Genomic DNA, 20377 nt, shown 5'->3' with positions numbered 1-20377 from the left:
GGCTATAATTTGTAAACGGTAACTTATTTTAAAAATCCGAAAACACCAATAGTCATAAAATTTTTTTGTCTATAAAATGAGTATAAATTTGCTATATTTTCACAAAGTTTCAATTTCACTTGTACAATACTCTTAAACACAAAATTACTCTAATCTTATTTTTTTCAAGTTTATTTTTCTCCATTTCACTTCCAATTTCTTAGAGTCTTCAATATGGATCGTAATAATTCTAATTACGGTGGTAACCCGAATTTTCCTAACAATTCAAACTTTCAATTTAACCAATCTAATCCTCCTGTTGACCCTAATCTGTTGAGTAATCCTCAAATTCAAGCTGCATTTTTTCAATGGTGTAGTAGTCAACCAAGACCAACAATAATAATAATTAAGTATATTAATAAATATATGTAATTTGAAAAAGGAATAAAAGGTGGGGTATATGTAACTAGGAGAGAGAAAGTGGGAAAGGATACTCATTGATGTTGGAAATTTTTAAGGGAAAGGATGAGTAAAAGGATGGAAATAGTGGGAAGTGATGGGGAGGAAAGAGAAAGTGATGTGTCAAGTGTAGGAAAGGAGAGAGAAACCGGGAAATGATATAAGTATCCCCAACAATAATGATGCTATAATAAATATAAACATATGGGACCACTTTTTCTCTCCTATTTCTCTCCTTTTTACAACTTAATTAAACCCACCTAAACTTAATTAAACTACACTAAAAGTTTTTACTAGGAGTCCGCAAAAAGGACGTTTGGTGCAAATAATCGTGGGCGGAGGGAGTATTAGTACAATTTAGGTTTTCAAATAATCGAATGTGAGTCGATTTTTGTCAACTATCGTAACTACGAGAGAGGGAGAAAAAAAAAAAACAAAAAAAAAAAGGAGAGGAGCTATCCATCTTCTTCCTCTTCGATTTTCAGAGACTAAGCTAGATATAGAGAAAAAAATTAATCCAAAAATCATTATTTGCCCTCATCTCTCTCCTTCTTCCCCTTCCTCCTGATTTTCTCTCTCCTCTCAAAACCCCCTTTTCCTGGAAACCTCTAACAAATTCCATCTCCAATTTCCAGATTTTCATAATTTTTTTCTTCTTTTTCTTTAATTTGTGCCCTAATTTTTATCATCTTACCCCCAATTCGAAGAAACCCTAGTTTCAATTTCACCCACCTCGATTCTTCTTCCTTTCACAAATCTCTCTCTTTTCCTTTCGAATCTAATACTTTTCGTGCCCAGATCTTCTTAAGAACACCCTTTCAATTTTTTCGAACGAATATAATTTCAATTTAATTTTATTGTAGTTTTTCCCCCTTTTTAGAAGAATTTCTGGGTTTTTGTGGGTGATCGCTTTGTCCTTGATTTGTAGATTAGCTTTGCGTTTCTGGGTTTGAATTCTGAAGGTAGATAGAGGAGAGAGAAAATGAGTAATCAAAGGAGGAAGCCGTTTCAGATAGAGGCGTTTAAGCATAGGGTGGTGGTTGATCCGAAATATGCTGATAAGACTTGGAGAATATTGGAGCATGCTATTCAGGAGATTTACAATGAGAATGCTAGTGGACTTAGCTTTGAGGAGCTTTACAGGTTTGCTTCTTTGTTGATTTTGGGTTTTAATTGTAATTGTTACTTTCTTTGATTATGTTGTTGTGCTTTATATGTTGGTTATAGCATCTTGATTATCTGTTTACTGTTTAGAGTTTAATGATTAGGTAGTGGCTGACTTGATAGCGTATCGAAATGAGAATGATTGTAAGCGTTTCGAAATGAGAATGGCTGTAAGAAGTTTATCAGGATGTGATGCTAGTGATCGCATCTGGATTGAGCCTTGTTTTAGTAGCTAAGGATGGATGATCCAGGTGGTGGTGGTGGGAGTGTTGGGGGAGTGGCATTTGGGCAGGCGAATAATGAAAATATTACCGATCACGCCAAAACCTTGAATCGAGTGTGCTCTCAGCTGAAATGTACTCTCTCTGTCCCAATTATCTGCCCCCAAGCCTATTTTTACTTTGTTAAGTTTTGGTTGAGTGGAGTTAATAAGAGACAAATGGTGGGGGTCAAATGTGATTTATGTGAGAGTAAAGCTTTTACCCTCATGGACATAATTAGATGCTGCGTAATCTTTCAAGGACATGCTGGGTAATCTTTCAAGGACGGCCTTAAATGGATATTGGGGGAAACAATAAGAAATGGAAGGAGTAGGTGTATTTTGTTGGAGGCAAATATGGAGGCTTCTAACCTTTGATTGGATAAGCATCAATTGATATGCTACCAAATGGAACGTAAGATGTTGGGTTTGACTTTTGATTTTGCATACATATATGCTTCAAGTAGTAATTTTAGCGATAGGTTATTGATGGAATTGACTTTATGGGCAATGGATAGCTACTTTTTAGTGACAAGTGCTGAAGACAAATTAGGATGTAATTGGTTGTTTTTGCAGAAAATATGGTTTATGCAAGATAAGAAGTGCAAGATAAGTGCTGAACTGCTGATGCCTGTTCGGATGATGGCCTAATTGATGCCCTATTTCAAGTCTTTGGAACGATACTATGTCAATAATTGTTCCCTTTGTCTTCTGTTTTTTTTTTTTTTTTTTTTTTTTTTTTTTTTTTTTTTTTTTTTTTTTTTTGTTAACTTCTTGACGATTGATGATTTCCATGGCAACTTACAATTTTTTTTTCACTTAATCCCATACCTTGTGACATGGAGTTCTATGAATAGTACTCAGAGGATCAATGAGTCATTTAGCCAGGCTTTTTCCTATATTTCTAGTCACTTTTCATTTTTGTCCGGTCTTTTTGCTTAAATCTACTTTAGGCATGCCCCCTTTGCCATCTCAACCTCTTATCAGAATAATTACACCTTTTGATACTCTCTCTCTCTCTCCATCACCGTTATTTACACCAACCCACCTCTTTACACGCTTTCGACTCACATTTATATCTTACACCTTCTCACCCTTTTCACAATTTTCTTAAATTATGTATTTACAGTAATTGAGTGGGACATAAATGAATGGAGGGAGAAATGCTGCTTTACTTTGTTTCATTATTTTGGTTGCAATAACTATTGACATTGGAGCATGTATCTGAATGAGCTTGTGATTTTTTATATGGTTTCCTTTGTAAAATTACTCTTGGTTCATGTATATCTCTGTATAGTGGCAGTGATAAAATATTGTGTTATCTCACAAGTGGATGATGTTGGAATTTTGCATTGGGCATTGCTCTTATTATGTTGGTCTTAAGAGACTGAGTTTATGATGACAAAATCCAATATTTTTTCTCTGCATTTTTGTATTTTTTTCTTGTAAATTCTTTCTGGATATTATGAATTTGTTTGGCACAACTCTCATTCACCTTCTTTTGTTTTCAATATTTTTTTTTTTTTGAATTGAACATCTTTTTGCCAATATGTTAATGTGTGGATACTGGATATTACAAAAAGGATCTTTCTTACATTCTTTGTTGAATTCTGGTTGCTTTACTGAAGTTTCTTGTTGCTTTTGACATGATTGTCATAGATCCTGCAATTATATATCCATTGAACTCTTGTAATTCAATTTGTGTGGCACATTCATTGTTTATATTTTGTTTTGAGTAAATCACGTTGCCTTAATTGCAACCATTTTTTACATACTGCAATTATTGAGAAGCACTATTATCACAGAATTTTTTTTTTGACATTTCTTACAAAAACTATAACTTTATTTTAAAGCCGTGGTGGTTCACAGGAGAAGTTCAAATTATGCCAGTTTTTACACTCGAGTATTTTTGAATATTGTAATCTTGCCATTGATTATCACAAGCTTGTTGAAATGGCACGGCTAAACCTATCTAGTTTTATTTTCTGCATTTGGTATCCAATTTTCTTCGAATTATCTGCCTGCTTCTTGATCTGGAGTTCCTCAAAATTCATAGAATTTTCTGTGATACACCGTTCATCTCCTGATTTCAGTTAACTTTTACAGAAATGCTTACAACATGGTTCTTCACAAATATGGTGAGAAGCTTTATTCGGGTCTTGTGACAACAATGACTTCACATTTGAAAGAAATATCGAAATCTATAGAATCTGCACAGGGAGACGCTTTTCTTGAAGAGCTGAATCGAAAATGGGCTGAACATAATAAGGCTTTGCAGATGATTCGAGACATACTGATGTACATGGACAGAACTTTTGTTCCCAGCACTCATAAAACTCCAGTTTATGATCTTGGCTTGAATTTGTGGAGAGATAACGTTATCCATGCCAGCAGTATTCAGACAAGGCTTTTAAACACTCTCCTTGATTGGATTCAGCAAGAGAGAACCGGGGAAGTTATTAACAGGGGGCTGATGAGAAACATAATCAAGATGCTAATGGATCTAGGGGCATCTGTTTATCAAGAGGACTTTGAGAAACCATTTCTTGAAGTTTCTGCTAATTTTTATCGTGTTGAGTCTCAGCAGTTCATTGAGTGCTGTGATTGTGGTGATTACCTAAAAAAAGCTGAGAGACGTCTGAATGAAGAAATCGAGAGAGTTTCACATTATCTGGACATCAGAAGTGAAGCCAAGATAACAAAGGTATTAGAGAGGGAGATGATTGCTAACCACATGCCAAGGCTGGTTCACATGGATAATTCAGGCCTAGTGAATATGCTTCTTGATGATAAATATGAAGACCTGGGAAGAATGTATAATTTATTCCGTCGGGTGGATAATGGTCTCAGCACTGTTCGAGATGTGATGACTTCTCACATCAGAGAGACTGGTAAACAGCTTGTTACTGATCCCGAAAAGGTGAAGGATCCTGTAGAGTTTGTTCAGCGTCTTTTAGATGAGAAAGACAAATATGATAAAATCATTAGCTTGGCATTCAACAATGACAAGACTTTCCAGAATGCATTGAATTCCTCATTTGAGTTCTTCATCAATTTGAATGCCCGTTCTCCAGAGTTTATCTCTCTATTTGTGGATGACAAACTTCGTAAAGGTCTCAAGGGTGTTAGTGAAGAGGATGTGGAAGTCGTATTGGATAAGGTGATGATGCTTTTTAGATATCTGCAGGAGAAAGATGTGTTTGAGAAGTACTATAAACAGCACTTGGCTAAGAGACTGTTGTCTGGAAAGACTGTTTCTGATGATGCGGAGAGAAGTCTGATCGTGAAGCTTAAGACGGAATGTGGTTATCAGTTTACTTCCAAGCTAGAGGGTATGTTCACCGATATGAAAACTTCTCAGGATACAATACAAGGATTTTACGCCAATCATGGTGCTGAGCTAGGGGATGGACCTACACTGGTTGTCCAGGTTTTAACAACTGGATCCTGGCCCACTCAACCAAGTATTCCCTGCAACCTTCCTGCGGAGCTGTCATTACTTTGTGAAAAATTCCGCTCGTACTATCTTGGAACACATACTGGCAGAAGATTATCCTGGCAAACTAACATGGGTACAGCTGATATAAAAGCAACTTTCAGCAAGGGTCAGAAGCACGAGCTCAATGTCTCAACCTTCCAAATGTGTGTACTTATGCTTTTCAATAATGCTGACAGACTTAGCTATCGGGAGATTGAACAAGCAACTGAGATTCCTGCCCCTGAGCTGAAGAGGTGTTTGCAATCACTGGCTTGTGTCAAGGGAAAGAATGTCCTTCGAAAAGAGCCCATGAGCAAGGATATTGGTGAGAACGATGATTTCTTGTTCAATGACAAGTTCTCAAGCAAATTTTACAAAGTGAAGATAGGAACAGTAGTTGCACAGAAAGAATCAGAACCTGAAAAACAGGAAACTAGACAAAGGGTGGAGGAGGATAGAAAGCCTCAGATTGAGGCTGCAATAGTGAGAATAATGAAATCCAGGAAAGTACTAGATCATAACAATATTATTGCTGAGGTCACAAAGCAGCTGCAATCTCGTTTCCTGCCAAACCCAGTGGAAATTAAGAAGCGTATTGAGTCACTCATTGAACGTGAATTCTTGGAAAGAGACAGTGTTGACAGGAAGTTGTATCGCTACCTCGCTTAAGGGATCAGTTTTCTAGCAGTCACTAGTGTTTTTCATGTTTAGTGCTGAAAACTGGAATTGAATGATGTACTTCAAATTGATAGTAAGCCAATTGCTCTTGAATTCCTTCAGCTCAGATTTACAAGGTTTCCTTCAATGTTGGGTATCTTTTTAAATACCCTAGTCTTTCTTGATCAGAAACTTTTGGCAGGATAATTGATTTGTCCCAGGAAGTTGATGAAGGCAACCCACTTCAAAACGCAATGTGGAAGAACCGACTTGGAGTCGCATTTTGTCTTGAAAATCCTTGTGTGTATCAAAAGATTCACTGCCCTTAATCTTTGATGGGAAGTCGTTTACTTTTCTTGACTAAATGTTGCTGCTTCAATTATGTTAAGAGCTGCTTTGATTTGTATAGTTTGTTTTTGTATGGTGTACGCACATTGCAATTTGTTAGCTTGTTGTAAGCTATTCAATTGTGGGACGTTGTACACCATAATGCTAAAATTATGAAAGATGCCGAACTTGGTGATACTTAGTTGCTTAAAGTTTATTCAATCTTTATCAATGTTGCACATTTTCTTTTGTTTAAGGTTGTATTGCTACCATAATGCAATTCTACTATGTCTTTAAGAGTTTTATGTTGCATACTGTTGTTTTAATAGGACACTTCGAGTATTCGCTTTTAGGGAAAACGAATTTTATGTTATTCTAGTTCATTTGGTCATTCCATAGTTCCCTCAAGTGGTTGTGTTAGGTTGGGAGGAAAGTATTTTCTAGGATGCCAATCATAACAAAGACTATCTTGTTTCCTTGCTCACAAGCAGGAGGCTTATGAACATATTCGTTCTTTTTTTTTATTAACATAGGCTTATGAGTAGTGTTTTCATTGTTACTCAAACCTTTATTATGTTGGTACTCCGTAGTTTATAAATACACAACCTTTACGGCGTGTTTGGATTTATAAAGGGGAAGGAAAATAAGAGTGAGGCCGGGGAAGGTGTGGGAAGGGAAGGGAAGAATGTGGGTTTTTCTTTAAAATCTCTCCATTGTTGGAGAGATCGGTTTCTTCAATTTAATCCCTCCATTTCTCACCCCTTTAAATTATCTTCTTCAATTCCCTAATGTGTTATTCAAATAAAAGATAATTCATCTTCTATTTCCTTTCTCTTCCTTTCCCTCCAATTTCTTCAATTCAAATAAAGTGTTAGTGACATATTAACCTATTACGAAGTGCTTAAGTTTACATTCTTTTAAAAAAAGTGCTTAAGTTTACATAATTAACATTGTCTTTATTACTAAACTATCCACAAGATACGCTTAATTTCATTAATTGTGATTTATTAAGCAATATATAACCATCTCAAAATCCCAGCGTTTCTACTAGGGATTTCACCAAAATTCTAGACGTTTCTAGTGATCTAATTTTTATTTTTTCAAAAAAACTAACTTCTTCACTGGCGATGACCTTGCCTTTGGCTGATGGTGGTCGATGTTGGTTTGTTGGAAGGAGAGAATGTAAAAGTGAGTTGTTGGGGTGAAAGGCACATGAGGGTAACTTTGTCCATGCATATCAAAATGCGAGCGTTACCTGGTAAAATGTGGGTGACGTATAACGATTCACTACTTTGGTGCTCCTCCGTTTTTTGTGCCCTATTGAAATCTCTTGCATTACTCACTTGACCTACTTTGACTAACGTTTTAATGTTATTTGCAAAGAATTTGTGTCAAATCAAACCGCAGGTTGTCAATTATTTTTGCTTCCATATATAACCATGATTTTACATTTAATTGTGTCTATTAATTACCAAATCAATAAATTAAATTAATAGACTTCTATAAATGGTGACACGAAATGAGTTATTGTGTTTTAAAATTAAGCTGACACTATATATAAAAATATACAAAAAAAGATATACTTATTTTGTTACAACACACCCCTTCGGCATGTATTTTAAGGAAGATATTAGACTAGGTAAACGGATATATTAATTTACAAATTTTTACCACCTATAAGAAGAAAGGGATAAATTGATACGGTTTAAATTTCATAGCTTAATTCATTCGTTTACCTAGTTTATTACTTTAATCACCTCCTCGAAAAATGTGATAAAAGGGGTGTTGCAAGTATAAAAAAACAGAGGAAGTATTAATCATTGAAATAGTGCGTTATAAAACGGAAAAAATATGTTACCTTATTAAAAAAATACTTCATAGAAAGTATTCCATAAAATTTTGTTCAATTGTGAAATACTTTGTAATCAACTTGTCATTTTTCCTCAAAAAAAAAGTCATTTTCCATAATCACTTCCATGAAATTTCCATATCGCATGTATTGTACTTAGTATCAACCAAACAAGCATTCACGACTAGTATTAGTGTATTACAGAGGAGAAATAAAATGCGTTCAACACTAACTTTAAGTAGCTTTTAGATAATCAATCAGTTATTACTACAACTAGTAGCTACCTTCACTACTATATTTTGCTGAACACGACTATCATCGATATGTTTAATGTGGTCACACTCCTAAACCATAACAAATGGCATGATATGCTCAAAGTCTTCCAAATCCTTGTCCTAATGACATCACCTAAACCAAATCAATCACATCCACTTTACTTACGTGTATCATCATTAAGGATCAATCAATCCAATCTTTATTAACGACAAAATATTACTTGATCCAAAACAATTAAAAAAAATTCAAATATTTAAAAAACCACCGACCATATCCCAACTAAAGAAGAAATAAATAAATTAAAAATAAAGGTCCATTGAATGTCAGTTTTTCCCCTGAACAGTCAAGTTTCTCGTTGTTGTTATAGTTTAAACATATAACTGACGTCAATCAATCAATAATTTCTCTCTCTAGAAAAACAATTTCTCTCTCTTAAAAAATCTATTTCTCTCTAATTTCCTGGTTTTTTATTTAGAGTTGAATTAATTCTCAAAATGTTTGTTAAAAAGCTTGTGGAAAAGGCAACTAAGAAGGTTTGTAAGCATTTTAATTTAATTTTTTTGAAAATAAAATTTGATTAAACTATTTTTTTTAGTGATTATATGTTAATGTGCTTTGCAATTTATTTGATCATACAAAGTAATTAGTTGATATGATTTGCTTTGGTTTCATTTACATCCAATTTTTTACTCAGTTTGCATCAACTTGAATCGTTGTTTTTATAATAAATTGGACGATGATCGTCAGTTTCATTTTTTATTTTTTTTTGCGATTAGATTTAGACATTTAGTTGTCGTGCTACTAGTTTAAATTACACTATCAACGTGACTATAAATTACGGACTATACTATGGAGTAGTTAGTAGTGTGGACTGAGGACGGGCTTTTCCTGGGTTTAGAAATCCAATCGTTTACAAAATTGTAATGGTGTTGATTACTTTTTATAAGTAACGATTACCATTGTTGTACAACTGTTTAAAATGTTTACAATTAGATTTTTTTTTTTTTTTTGAAGAATTAGTAGTGACAATGTCACCAGCTTTACTCCACAATTGGTTTAGTAATGTTGCAGATAATTTGTTGCTGTAACCTGATAATGTTGCAGAGAATTTGTTGCTGTAAATTCACTAAAGCAATAAACCAATGATGTTGCTTAAGAATCTAAAATTGTCCTGTTTATTTTCATTAAAAATTGTTGACAAAGAGGCGTTTATGCTATGATTGTTGTTATTTGATTATTTCCATATTTTGGAAACAGGAAATGTGACTTTCATGACAATTTCTTGCATCAAAGATTATTTCTTCTGTGTGTATGTTGTTATATGTTTGATTTGAAAGCAATTATCTAATTTTGGGTACTTCAACACTGATAATGCTCGAAATCTGATGCAGCCTGGGGAGAACTCAGATTGTCTGAAACCGGAAGATGTTGATCCTCGTCTAGCTTTCCATTATGGATTACCACCTTCAGCTGCTATGTTTGCATATGACCCAATACAAAAGATACTTGCAGTATCAACAAGGTTTGTACCTTGTAGCTGCTTCCTTTATTTTCCTAAATGCAAGTGTTTTTTATGTGGTTTTGCGTAATTGTATCTGTAGTACTGAAATCAACTGCAGTCTGATTCATATTCATGGACTTTTGCTAGAGTTAATAAACTCAAGTTTTAATACTACAAGCAGACTGCATAAACTCATTTCGAATCAGTATACCTGTGCTACAAGATGCTGATGAATCTCACTTGGTTATCAATCACCAAATGAAATCTTGAGCCTAACTTATTACTAATTTACGAGATGTTCTGTCAATTAGATCAATAATTCATGTAAAGATTACTTCGATTATATTATAGACTTGGTTTAATCCTATGATTTAACGGTCTTGTTTCTTTCCTATAGGAATGGTCAGATTAAATTGTTGGGAAAAGATAACACTCAAGCCCTGTTGGAGTCCAATGATTTGCAGCCCAGCAAATTTTTGCAGGTTCTTTTAACTGTGCTACCAAAACCCCTCACTTTATCTCGGTGCTCATTTTTGCACCACTTTGCTGCGATATCATTTACTAATCTTGGCACTGAACTGTAGCTAAGTAGCTAACCTAAGGTGTTTTAATTTGCAGTTCATTCACAACCAAGGTATTCTTTTGAATGTAACATCCAATGACCAAATTGAGGTAGCTGAATTGTATCCTTTTTTTTTTCCCTTAACTTCTTTTTTTTTTTTCCTAATTATCTTTGCACTTGTATTTTACTGTTTGGCATGTCTCATAACTAGGTTTGGGACATAGATAAGAAGATATTGTCTCATGTACATAATTTTGATGAAGAGATCACATCTATGTCAGTAATGCAGCTGAGTTCCTTCATGTAAGTACCTCATTATTGTATTTGTAGTGAACTTATATGAATTCTCTTATCTTTGAACAAGATGTAACCAAACTCCTAGTTCAAAATTGCTGAACTAAGACAACATTGGTAAAATAAATTTCTTTGTGATGGCAGATTTATAGGAGATCGTGCTGGTAATGTCACAGTGTGGAAGCTTGATAATGAATTGGGCCAGATAGAAAAAATGAAGTATTGGATCCCTTTTTCAGCTTCACATGGTGAGTTATTGCCCTTTTAAAAAAAAAAAAAAAAAAATGTGTTCTCTAATGCTATTGACCTTAGTAATCTTTGCTGAAGATGGAGCTGCTGTTCTGCGCTATGATTTAGTGATTTAGTCATAAAATTTCTGAATTTTGATTGATTATGATCATACAATCTGTTGTCAAGCTTGGTTTTTTTTTTTTTGGGAGGGGAAATATGATATGAGTGCTTGTATGGCTGCTGTCTACTTTCAAATTCCACGTGCTAACCTGTCCACTTCCCCTGTGTTTTTAGTCTCATGCTGATGGTTCTATGTTCAGGCTCTAAAGAGATAAGAATTTTTTATAGATGCTTGCTCTAGGAGAGTCCTCAACTTTATTAGTAGCTGACTTAGAAATTGATTAGTGTCTCTCATCTAGTGGATGACTTATCTCTCCTTGTTAATGGCAAGAGTTTGAAAGAAATATGTTAAAGCTATTCAAGTTGGTGAAGTCTTACATAGTGCATTTTTGCAACTTATTAGCAAGGATACATAGGTTCCCATCTTGTTTGTTTTGCTCTGATAATACTTTTGATTCCCTCTTTCTTTCAATTTGAACGTCTGTATGTGTTTCAAGGGTGATTAATTCTTACATCTATTCAAAAACGTATTCCTTTCAGCATATCCCGATAAGAATCCAGTTGATCATGCTGTAAAGTATATATTGCCTCAACCAACAGCAGAAAGCAGGAGGTAGTGTATCTATGTTATGTTCTTCTTTCTACCACATTATGTGTTTATCACTAGACTCTCATCACTTCTTGCATCTTTTCTGTTCCAACTGAAGGATTCTGATTATATTTGCTGATGGATTGATCACGCTGTGGGCAATCCAAGAAAGCAAAGCTGTTTTCACAATGGGTGGTAGTGGAGCCATGACTCTTATGTCCTCTCAGGAAACTAAGAGAGTAACTTCTGCATGCTGGGTATGCCCCTTTGGCAGTAAAGTTGCTGTTGGGTACGACACTGGGGATATATTAATTTATAACATCCCTTCAAATTCTGACTTAGGCAATGGGTCTTCGGTGAATAGAGACACCAGCAATACCCAAATTGTTCAAACTTCTAAGATCAATCTAGTGTACAGATTGGAAAAAATTCCTATTGCATCATTAAAGTGGGTTTATTCAGATGGGAAAGCTAATCGGTTATATGTTACTGGCGCCTCTGATGCTGCATCCCCAAACTTGGTTCAGGTATATGGATCAATATTATCTAATTTTATTAAATTTACTTTCATGTTGATGGTTGTGCTTTTGAATTAATTGGGTTGACAAATCTGTAAAGTATGTTGTAATTGAACTTTGGTGTTGCAGGTGGTCTTGTTGAATGAAGACACCGAATCTCGGACAGTTAAAGTGGGGCTTCAGCTGCCTGAACCATGTCTTGATATAGAAATTATCTCTTGCTCAAATGAACAAAGCAAACATAAGCAGAAGTTTCTTATTTTGCTTGGAAAATCTGGTCTTACGTATGCCTATGACGATCATTCTATTGAGAAGTGTTTGTTGCAATCTCAATCAAAATCATCAGCATCATTGCCAAACGAATTGATGATAAAGCTTCCAATATCTGCTTCAACCACAACTGCTGCTCAATTTATCACACATCAATCCAACAATTTAGATTATGAAGAGGTAATAATACCTCTTTTTAGTTCTTGATGTGGTTCTTTCTTTTTCACTGCTATATAATGTATTGTAACCATTATGCAGGACTACATGTCAGTTGCGAAAAATTTTCCATCAATTCTTCCTTCTGAAGCAAAGAACACCAGTTCACCTCACTTTACTGGATTTTCAAAGATTAGAAACTTGTATATCACAGGGCATAGTGATGGAACCATCAATTTTTGGGATGTTACATGCCCTCTCTTAATCCCACTTCTATCATTAACACAACAGGTATTGATATGTTTTGAGGTTTACTGCATTAAGTTACAAATTTAGTGAACGTTAATGTTAGAGCAATGCTGGATATCGTTTATCCTTGATTCCTTGTGGAATGCAGAATGCTAAGCTAACCACACAAAAAATCTAATGGTGTTGTTTATAAATTATAATTATGTCAGCTAACCTTGTAATTTCTAGATAACCAGAAAATCTAATCGTTTAACCTTGTAAAATGCTTCTCCAGGGTTGGGGTGTGGAGGAGTGTTAAGCTTCTGAGTTTGTGAGTAGTGATTCTAGCAACCGGGTAACACTTAACTGCCCCAGCCCCACATCCCGAATAGCAGGGGAGACTAGTCACACTTACAAGAAATATTTGGTCCGAAACTACATATGAATTTTAAAGAATGGATAAACATAACTAGACAATTTTTTAAGAACCTAAAAGGCAAGAAGGAACTCATATTTATTTATTGACTGAAATTTTTATTTCACTATAGATGACCTTTTCAACATCAGGAATTCTTACATGTTAAATTTCTTTTGGCCTTTTGTGTGATCATAATAAACTTTCTTACATGGTTAAAAATCATTATAAATTAGCCTTTGGAAATTATGTCATTATTAGAATTTTTAATGGCTATCAGCCAGCCTTACAGCATCCTGACTTTTTATCTTGGTGCCATTTGTAGAATGAGGATGATTCGTCTCAAAGTGGCGTAGCAGTAACAGCAATTCATTACTGTTCTGCATCACGGCTTCTCATTTCTGGAGACAAAAGTGGAATGGTAATTATGCAGTCTTTTCAGAGATGTCAATTGGTTGTTGGATTTTTCTTCTTTTGTTCATTTCAAACTTTATGTGCTATACAGGTCCGTATCTATCAATTGAAGTCTGAACCATTTTCCACTGAGACTGGGTTTTTCTCTTTATCAGGTAAGTTCTATCAGCATGATGATTTGTATAAAGTTCTATCAGGGTAAAGTGCCACATTTGGTCAATCTGAATTAACTCTTAGCAACGAATTTTTCTCCTAATTGAACCTCATTAGGACCTGTTTGCGGTTTATATCATAGTGGAAATGTAGTAAAAGTTATATGCTGGCTAGCTGTTTTTGATTGGTCTTAGAGCCACCTTTGTCCATGGTGGATTATAATGTCGGAAAGTTGTGCCTGATTTTGCAATTGGTCTCCCATTTTGTAAAGATGTAGATAGTGTATTACCTAATGCTTCATATAAAGACATAAAGCTGAGGATTTTACTCATTTGTTTGAAACATGGATGCATGAACTCTCAGATGCTTGTGATTTGTAGAGGATAAACCAGAGAGACTTTTAGGTTGTTTAACATGACATTACTAATCTATTAGAAAGGTTTTATGTGAATTTGTAGCTTATTTTTCATATGTGACATCTCAGGTGCATTGGTGAAAATCAATATTTAAATTTAAAAAGGTTGCCTTACATTAGATGCAGTATTGGTCTCCCTTGTAGTTTTTTAATTTTTTTTGGAAGAGATGTAACCTGGCAAGAAAATCAACTTCATATTGTATACATGACGCACTTGACTGAGTTTTCTAATATGTTATCTACTTCAGGAAGTTCAAAGAAAGGGAACAGTCATGTCATTCATAGTGTGAAATTTATAAAAGTCAATGGATCTGTACTCTCTTTCCACTTATATAACAGCTCGAGATATCTGGCGGTGGGATCTGAACAAGGACATGTAAGCTATTTTTTTTCTTATTACCCTTATAATTGTAGCTTTTCATCTTCTGCTCTATTCTAGAGAAGAACTACATGAAATAGGAAATATTGCAGACTGGCTGAGGACATATGTTAATACAATAAAATCTGGGTGAACTTTCTCCAATCTTAGCCTCCAGCTGCCTGTTTTTGGTAGTCATATACTCGTATCTTTTTCTTATGGAGAGAGGATTAGCATAAACTCCTATATCTGTTCAAGAACTTAGATCTGTAGATTGTATCCTTCCCTGCTATCTAACTGATTCGAGCTATGACAACTTGACAAGGATAATTTCTTCTAAACCAATAAGCTATGTCTTGAAAAAAAAAATGCTTCAACATTAGTATGCTAGGGAGTTGTTTGCATGCACATCCTTGGAACCTTTGGAGCTATGAACTAAAATAGTAAAACTCATTCAAAATCTTATACAAGTATTAGTGAATGAAATTTTTTTAATAAAGGTTGAAGATTACAGTTATTTTTCTTAAATATAGCTCTGTTGATGAATATTGCCTGTTGTTTGAGTAGTAGAAATAGTATATTCTTATATTTCATCAAGGGACCTCATGTTATAGTAATTTTGTATAAAAATAATGAGTTAAAACTAAGTAGCATGTATGTATAGTTGCAATGTCATGCTTGCTTCTGTTAGAAAAACCTTTTGAGGGAGCTTTTGAGAGAAAACAATGTCATGAGGAATCTTTTGAGAGAAACCAGAGAGAAAAAATGTGATTGATTCGTCTCTATGTTACCACTTCTTAATTCAGACAGGCAGTAATTGAAAAGCCGTTGCCAACAAATACTCATCTTACTGGTTTTGGATTACTGTCTTTGTAGGTTTCAGTCATTAATGTAGAGGGTTCCTCCATGTTGCATCAGAAGAAAATTGGAACTGAACTGTCTTCTGATGTTATATCTGTGAAGTTTGAATCATCTGATCTTCATGGTTTTGAAAAGAATGTATTGGTCATCGCAACAAAGGATTCATCTTTATTGGCAATTGATGCTGATACTGGAAATACACTGAGCAGTAGTGTAGTGCACCCTAAGAAACCATCCAAAGCTCTGTTTATGCAGACTTTAGGTAACTCAAATATCTTATATATACTTTTAGCTATATGGTTTTATTTGAGATTACAAGAGTTTAATAAAGTGGAGTTATGAACCAAATGAATGTAGCAGAAGCAAGCAGAGGATCTTCTACGGAGGAAACAGCACAAAAGCAGCAGCTGTTGCTTTGTTCCGAGAAGGCCGTATATATTTATTCCTTACCACACATAGTTCAGGGTGTTAAGAAGGTTTTGTACAAAAAGAAGTTCAATTCATCCTCCTGCTACTGGGCATCTACAATATGCAGTACCTCTAGCACAGGACTTGTACTTTTCTTTTCATGTGGAAAAATTGAAATACGGTTGGTAAAATCTTGATTTGACTCTTCAATACTACGAAATATAACATTGTCATTATTGCTACCCATACAAACATATAATAATGATAATTTTAACTACTTAGTATTTATATGCTGTATGATAATGGTTATGATGCCCTTTTAAGTAAAATACTTGGTATGTTTTAATGGTTGCGGCATCATTAGGAACTTAAAATCAAGTTCAAAAACTTTGAATTGATTTTTAGTTAATTTTTGAAAATGCCATTTCTACAAGCATTCAAATGTTTTACATAATTGTGCATTACTCAAATTTTCAAGTCATTGTATCTTACAATTATTATCTGCTTATTTCCTCCTATGTGTATGCAAAATAACATGTTTAACTTGCAAAAAGTACCAGTAAAAAATAGGGTAGAAGTTATAGATTGTCATTAAAGTGTTTCCCTATAAAATTGTAGGTCCCTTCCAGATTTATCTCTTGTGAAAGAAACTACACTAAGAAGTTTCATATGCTCGTCCTTGAAGCCAAACACATTGCCTGACTACTCCATATGCTCTTCTGCAGATGGAGAAGTTATAATGGTATATTGCTTAAAAATTTTCTCTTATTTGTGCTTCTCGAGTAGTGTTTATACCAACTACTTGGTTTTGTAATTTGTTCAGATGAGGAGTGATCAAGAAGTTGCTTTGGCTTCAATGTTTCTTCAAAATGGAAAGTATAGGTATGTTCTTGCTTTTCCAATTGCTTCTCCACGACTCCACCTAATGCAATATAAACTTTTATTTATTTATTTATTTTTTTTTTTAAATATAATGAGATGCACATATCCAAAAAAAAAATACTGTTTTTTAAATATAATGAGATGCACATATCCAAAAAAATATACTGAGATGCACATATCCTCTTGGTGAGTGATAGTAATGTGCATATCCTGAGATGCACATATCCTCTTGGTGAATGATAGTAATGTGCATGATAGTAATGAGATGCACATATCTTGATGATCAGGATGACTAGCCAAAAGAGAACAATGTGATACTAATGCAATATGATTTTAGTTTTTGGTGAATGATAGTAATGTATTTAAGATATTGCAATATTTACTTTCTTAAATCGTGCCTCGAAATGGTCAAGTGATTGAAAGATGAATACTGATCTTGATCAAGTTTGAAAGCTATTAACTATGATATGATACATTTTATAGCTAGAAGTCTCTTGACAGGAATCTGAATATTACCACTGTTGTCTTGAAAATGTGCTCATTGTCTAGTGACAAATTATTACTGAATGCTGATTAAATCCTGACTAAATGGATTATTTGCAAAGAAAATTTTCAAAATGAGGATTGAATTTAAAAAGATTTTGGTGGTTATGTATTGACTTGCTCCTTTGATTGTACTAGACACTTGGACTCTCTTTCTCGAGTTTATGATAAAAATCTTTCAATAGTGGAAGATGGAACAACTTCACCTTCAGTCCAAAAGAAAAAGGTAATAGCATCAGAGTGCTTATCGATTCCATTTCGGGTGAAATATTATGAGTTATGACTGAATGTTCTCAATCTGATCCGTTTCCTTATACGTTATAGGGGATGTTTGGCACTATATTCAAAGATGTAGCCGGAAGTAAAACAAACCATGGAGTTGATACTGAAGTTACAGATGGGAAAGCAATTTCTGAAGAACTCTCAAAGAACTTTGCAGTTTCCAATTTTCCTACTCAAGAGGAAACTTCTGCTAATGTCACAGTTGAAAAAGACAATGATGACTTGGACATTGGTAAGGCATGCTATGCTTTAAGTGTTTGTCTTCTTGGTATCAAATGTTAAATGTCATTCATATCAATCTCAGGCCTTCTAGAGCCCTTTTTGTAAGTCTCTTTTTCTATACATGAAAGGAACTTGAATCTTTTTGCAGACGACATTGATATTGATGGTCAGGATGACAAGCCAAAAGGGAACAATGTGATGGGATTGCTTAATAAGCAGAAATTCACAAGCAAGTTCAATACATTTAAAGGTCAGCACATTGATCTTTTAGCGTTACTTTGATGGATTCTACTAATTAGATTGGGATGAAAGTGTTAAAAGAAAGAGTAAGAGAGGGGGATTTCATCATCCTTGCCCATAGTGAATTAGTAGCAGAGGAGGTGGGAGAGGGTGGTGAATGGCTAGAGGGAAGAGAAAGACGGGATTTTTTAAGGTTTTAGTCCAGGCTGTGACACCATGTTAGAATGTAGTAGTACGCTGGTTATGAGCTGTGTATTACCTCGTATTACAAGAGTCCTTGAGCAAACCTAATACTCACAGGATAGTTGCATATATATTCGCTTAAACAGAATAATACCTATGGAAGCAGTATTTAAGTTCATGACAAGTGCATGTTACTTCTTGTGGTGAGCAGGTTTTTGGCTAGCATAAAAACCATGTGTATTGAGCTGTAATGGCTCCGTAGCCTCATGAATTTTAGCTATATTCTCATGTAGCATATTGAAAAAAATTCTGTCTTGTTTCCTGCCAAATGTAACAGTATCCACTACCTAAGCAATTTTATTGCAGGTGTGTTTATGTAGCTAATGAATTCTATTCCCATTATAAACTGCCATTTCCAGGGAAACTGAAGCAAATGACAAATAAGAATGAAAAACCTTCAGCACATGAAGAGCCACAATCTGAGAAGGTTGAGACAGTTGATCAAATTAAGAAGAGATGGATTTTCATCATCTAATACCAGTAATGTAAGAATCCAACCTTTTTTTCCTCAATATATGTGTTGCATGGTGCTTGACAAAAGAGTTTAACTGTATTATATAAAATGTATAAATATCCTTTTTTTGAAATGAATTAATTCAATAGATTGTATATAGGTAATGCACCTTTGGGTTTTGGGTTTAGCATGGTGCTAAATGATTTCAGTCAAAGCTATTTACTGTAGTAAGTAGGATATTGTACTTTCGGGGCTAGCTGAGAGTCTGTCGACTTTGGGAGAATCAACTATACAGTTGACATTTGCTCTATTATATACCACTAGAGCCACTTATGAAATAATCTATTATATCTACTCTTTGAATTACTGCATTTGTCATAGTTAAGTATGCAGTGTCATGCACTCGTGCTTCTGAAATTGATTGTGTTTATAATGAGTTTGCTTAATGATCTGTATCAGCATACAAGTGATGTTTATTATTGTGGATTTAGACATCACTGTTGCTCATTTTTCTCTCTTATTTCACGGGATTTATGCTGGGATAGAAGCTATGGCATCCTTATCTGATATTAATGCACTTTCTGATTTCAGGAACCAGTTGGTGTTGCCAAAATGATTGAAAACAAGCTTACTGAGAATGTGAAGAAATTACAGGTATGGACTGAAAATATGGATTTGAGTCTGAGAACTGTATTACAGCTACATTTTCTGTTATTAATCATTCCAACTGTGTATAGTAAAAGTAAAAATTTGAAAGCACTGAATGAAAAATGAGGTTCTAGCCTAGTAGCCTCCTATGAGTCTCAGTTTTGAAATCCCGGCAGTCATTTTCAGTCACAACATGACTCGATTTGTTAATTGCAGTATACAAGTATACTTCATTTTTTCAATCAAGAAACTGTAGAATTATAAATGTTATGTACTACGTATATTTATCTATGCATCTAGGATGTGATCTTTGAGTATTTGATCTAACTGTAATAATGTTACTGAAATTTTTATTGATATATCCAGGGTATCAACTTGAGAACCACAGAGATGCAGGATAACGCTCAAACGTTTTCATCCATGGCAAAAGAAACGCTACGTATAGCTGAACAGAAAAACAGTCCTAGTAAAACATAACGTTCCCTGGAATTCTTGGATATATCATATACTTCGTATATACTTTCTTATTCAAATATTTTCTTACAGTCTCATACTATCATATTTGTTTCTCAATAGTGTGATTTTTAGATTTGGATTTTTCTTTTTAATTATTTTGTTGAGTATCAATTTACTTATTGTATGGTACTCAAAATATAAATGTATAGGTAAATATTTATAAGAACAAGAAGTTAAGGGTTTTTGGTGCTGTAAATTAACTTATTAGATAAATATTTATAGCAAATGAAAATGAAATGTATGATTAGCATTTGAACTTTTGTTTGTAATACACATCTTCATGTTTTATCTTCAGTAGTACTAGAAGGAATGAAGCCTATGAACTACTGGCTTCAAAAAAAAAAAAAAAAAATATGAACTACTTTTGACCAATATAAACACATTTATAATATACACAACTCTTTAA

General features: G+C 34.2%; 1 protein-coding gene and 1 pseudogene across 2 annotated transcripts; both read left to right on the top strand.

Annotated features, from left to right (window-relative positions):
• The first annotated feature begins 842 nt into the window (after positions 1-842).
• LOC145601220 (cullin-3A-like) lies at positions 843-6402 on the top strand. The gene is made up of 2 exons (XM_081657192.1): positions 843-1581; positions 3968-6402. The coding sequence occupies exons 1-2, from the start codon at positions 1421-1423 to the stop codon at positions 6006-6008; spliced, it is 2202 nt and encodes a 733-aa protein (XP_081513318.1). The 5' UTR covers positions 843-1420; the 3' UTR covers positions 6009-6402.
• A 2418-nt stretch (positions 6403-8820) lies between these two features.
• Positions 8821-20145, top strand: LOC145602210 (uncharacterized; annotated as a pseudogene). The gene is made up of 23 exons (XR_014104508.1): positions 8821-8981; positions 9840-9970; positions 10347-10431; positions 10568-10621; positions 10723-10814; positions 10950-11053; positions 11697-11769; positions 11864-12272; positions 12393-12713; positions 12792-12980; positions 13658-13753; positions 13838-13901; positions 14563-14690; positions 15549-15795; positions 15891-16122; positions 16560-16683; positions 16765-16823; positions 17505-17592; positions 17691-17880; positions 18019-18120; positions 18713-18833; positions 19406-19461; positions 19822-20145. The product of XR_014104508.1 is annotated as an uncharacterized LOC145602210 (transcript).
• Positions 20146-20377: the final 232 nt, after the last annotated feature.

Source organism: Chenopodium album, chromosome 21 (assembly GCF_948465745.1).
Source record: "Chenopodium album chromosome 21, dcCheAlbu1.1, whole genome shotgun sequence".
Classification (NCBI taxonomy): Eukaryota; Viridiplantae; Streptophyta; class Magnoliopsida; order Caryophyllales; family Amaranthaceae; genus Chenopodium; species Chenopodium album.
The sequence above is the reverse complement of the archived record's forward strand: the minus strand, read 5'-3'. Positions and strand labels throughout refer to the sequence as shown.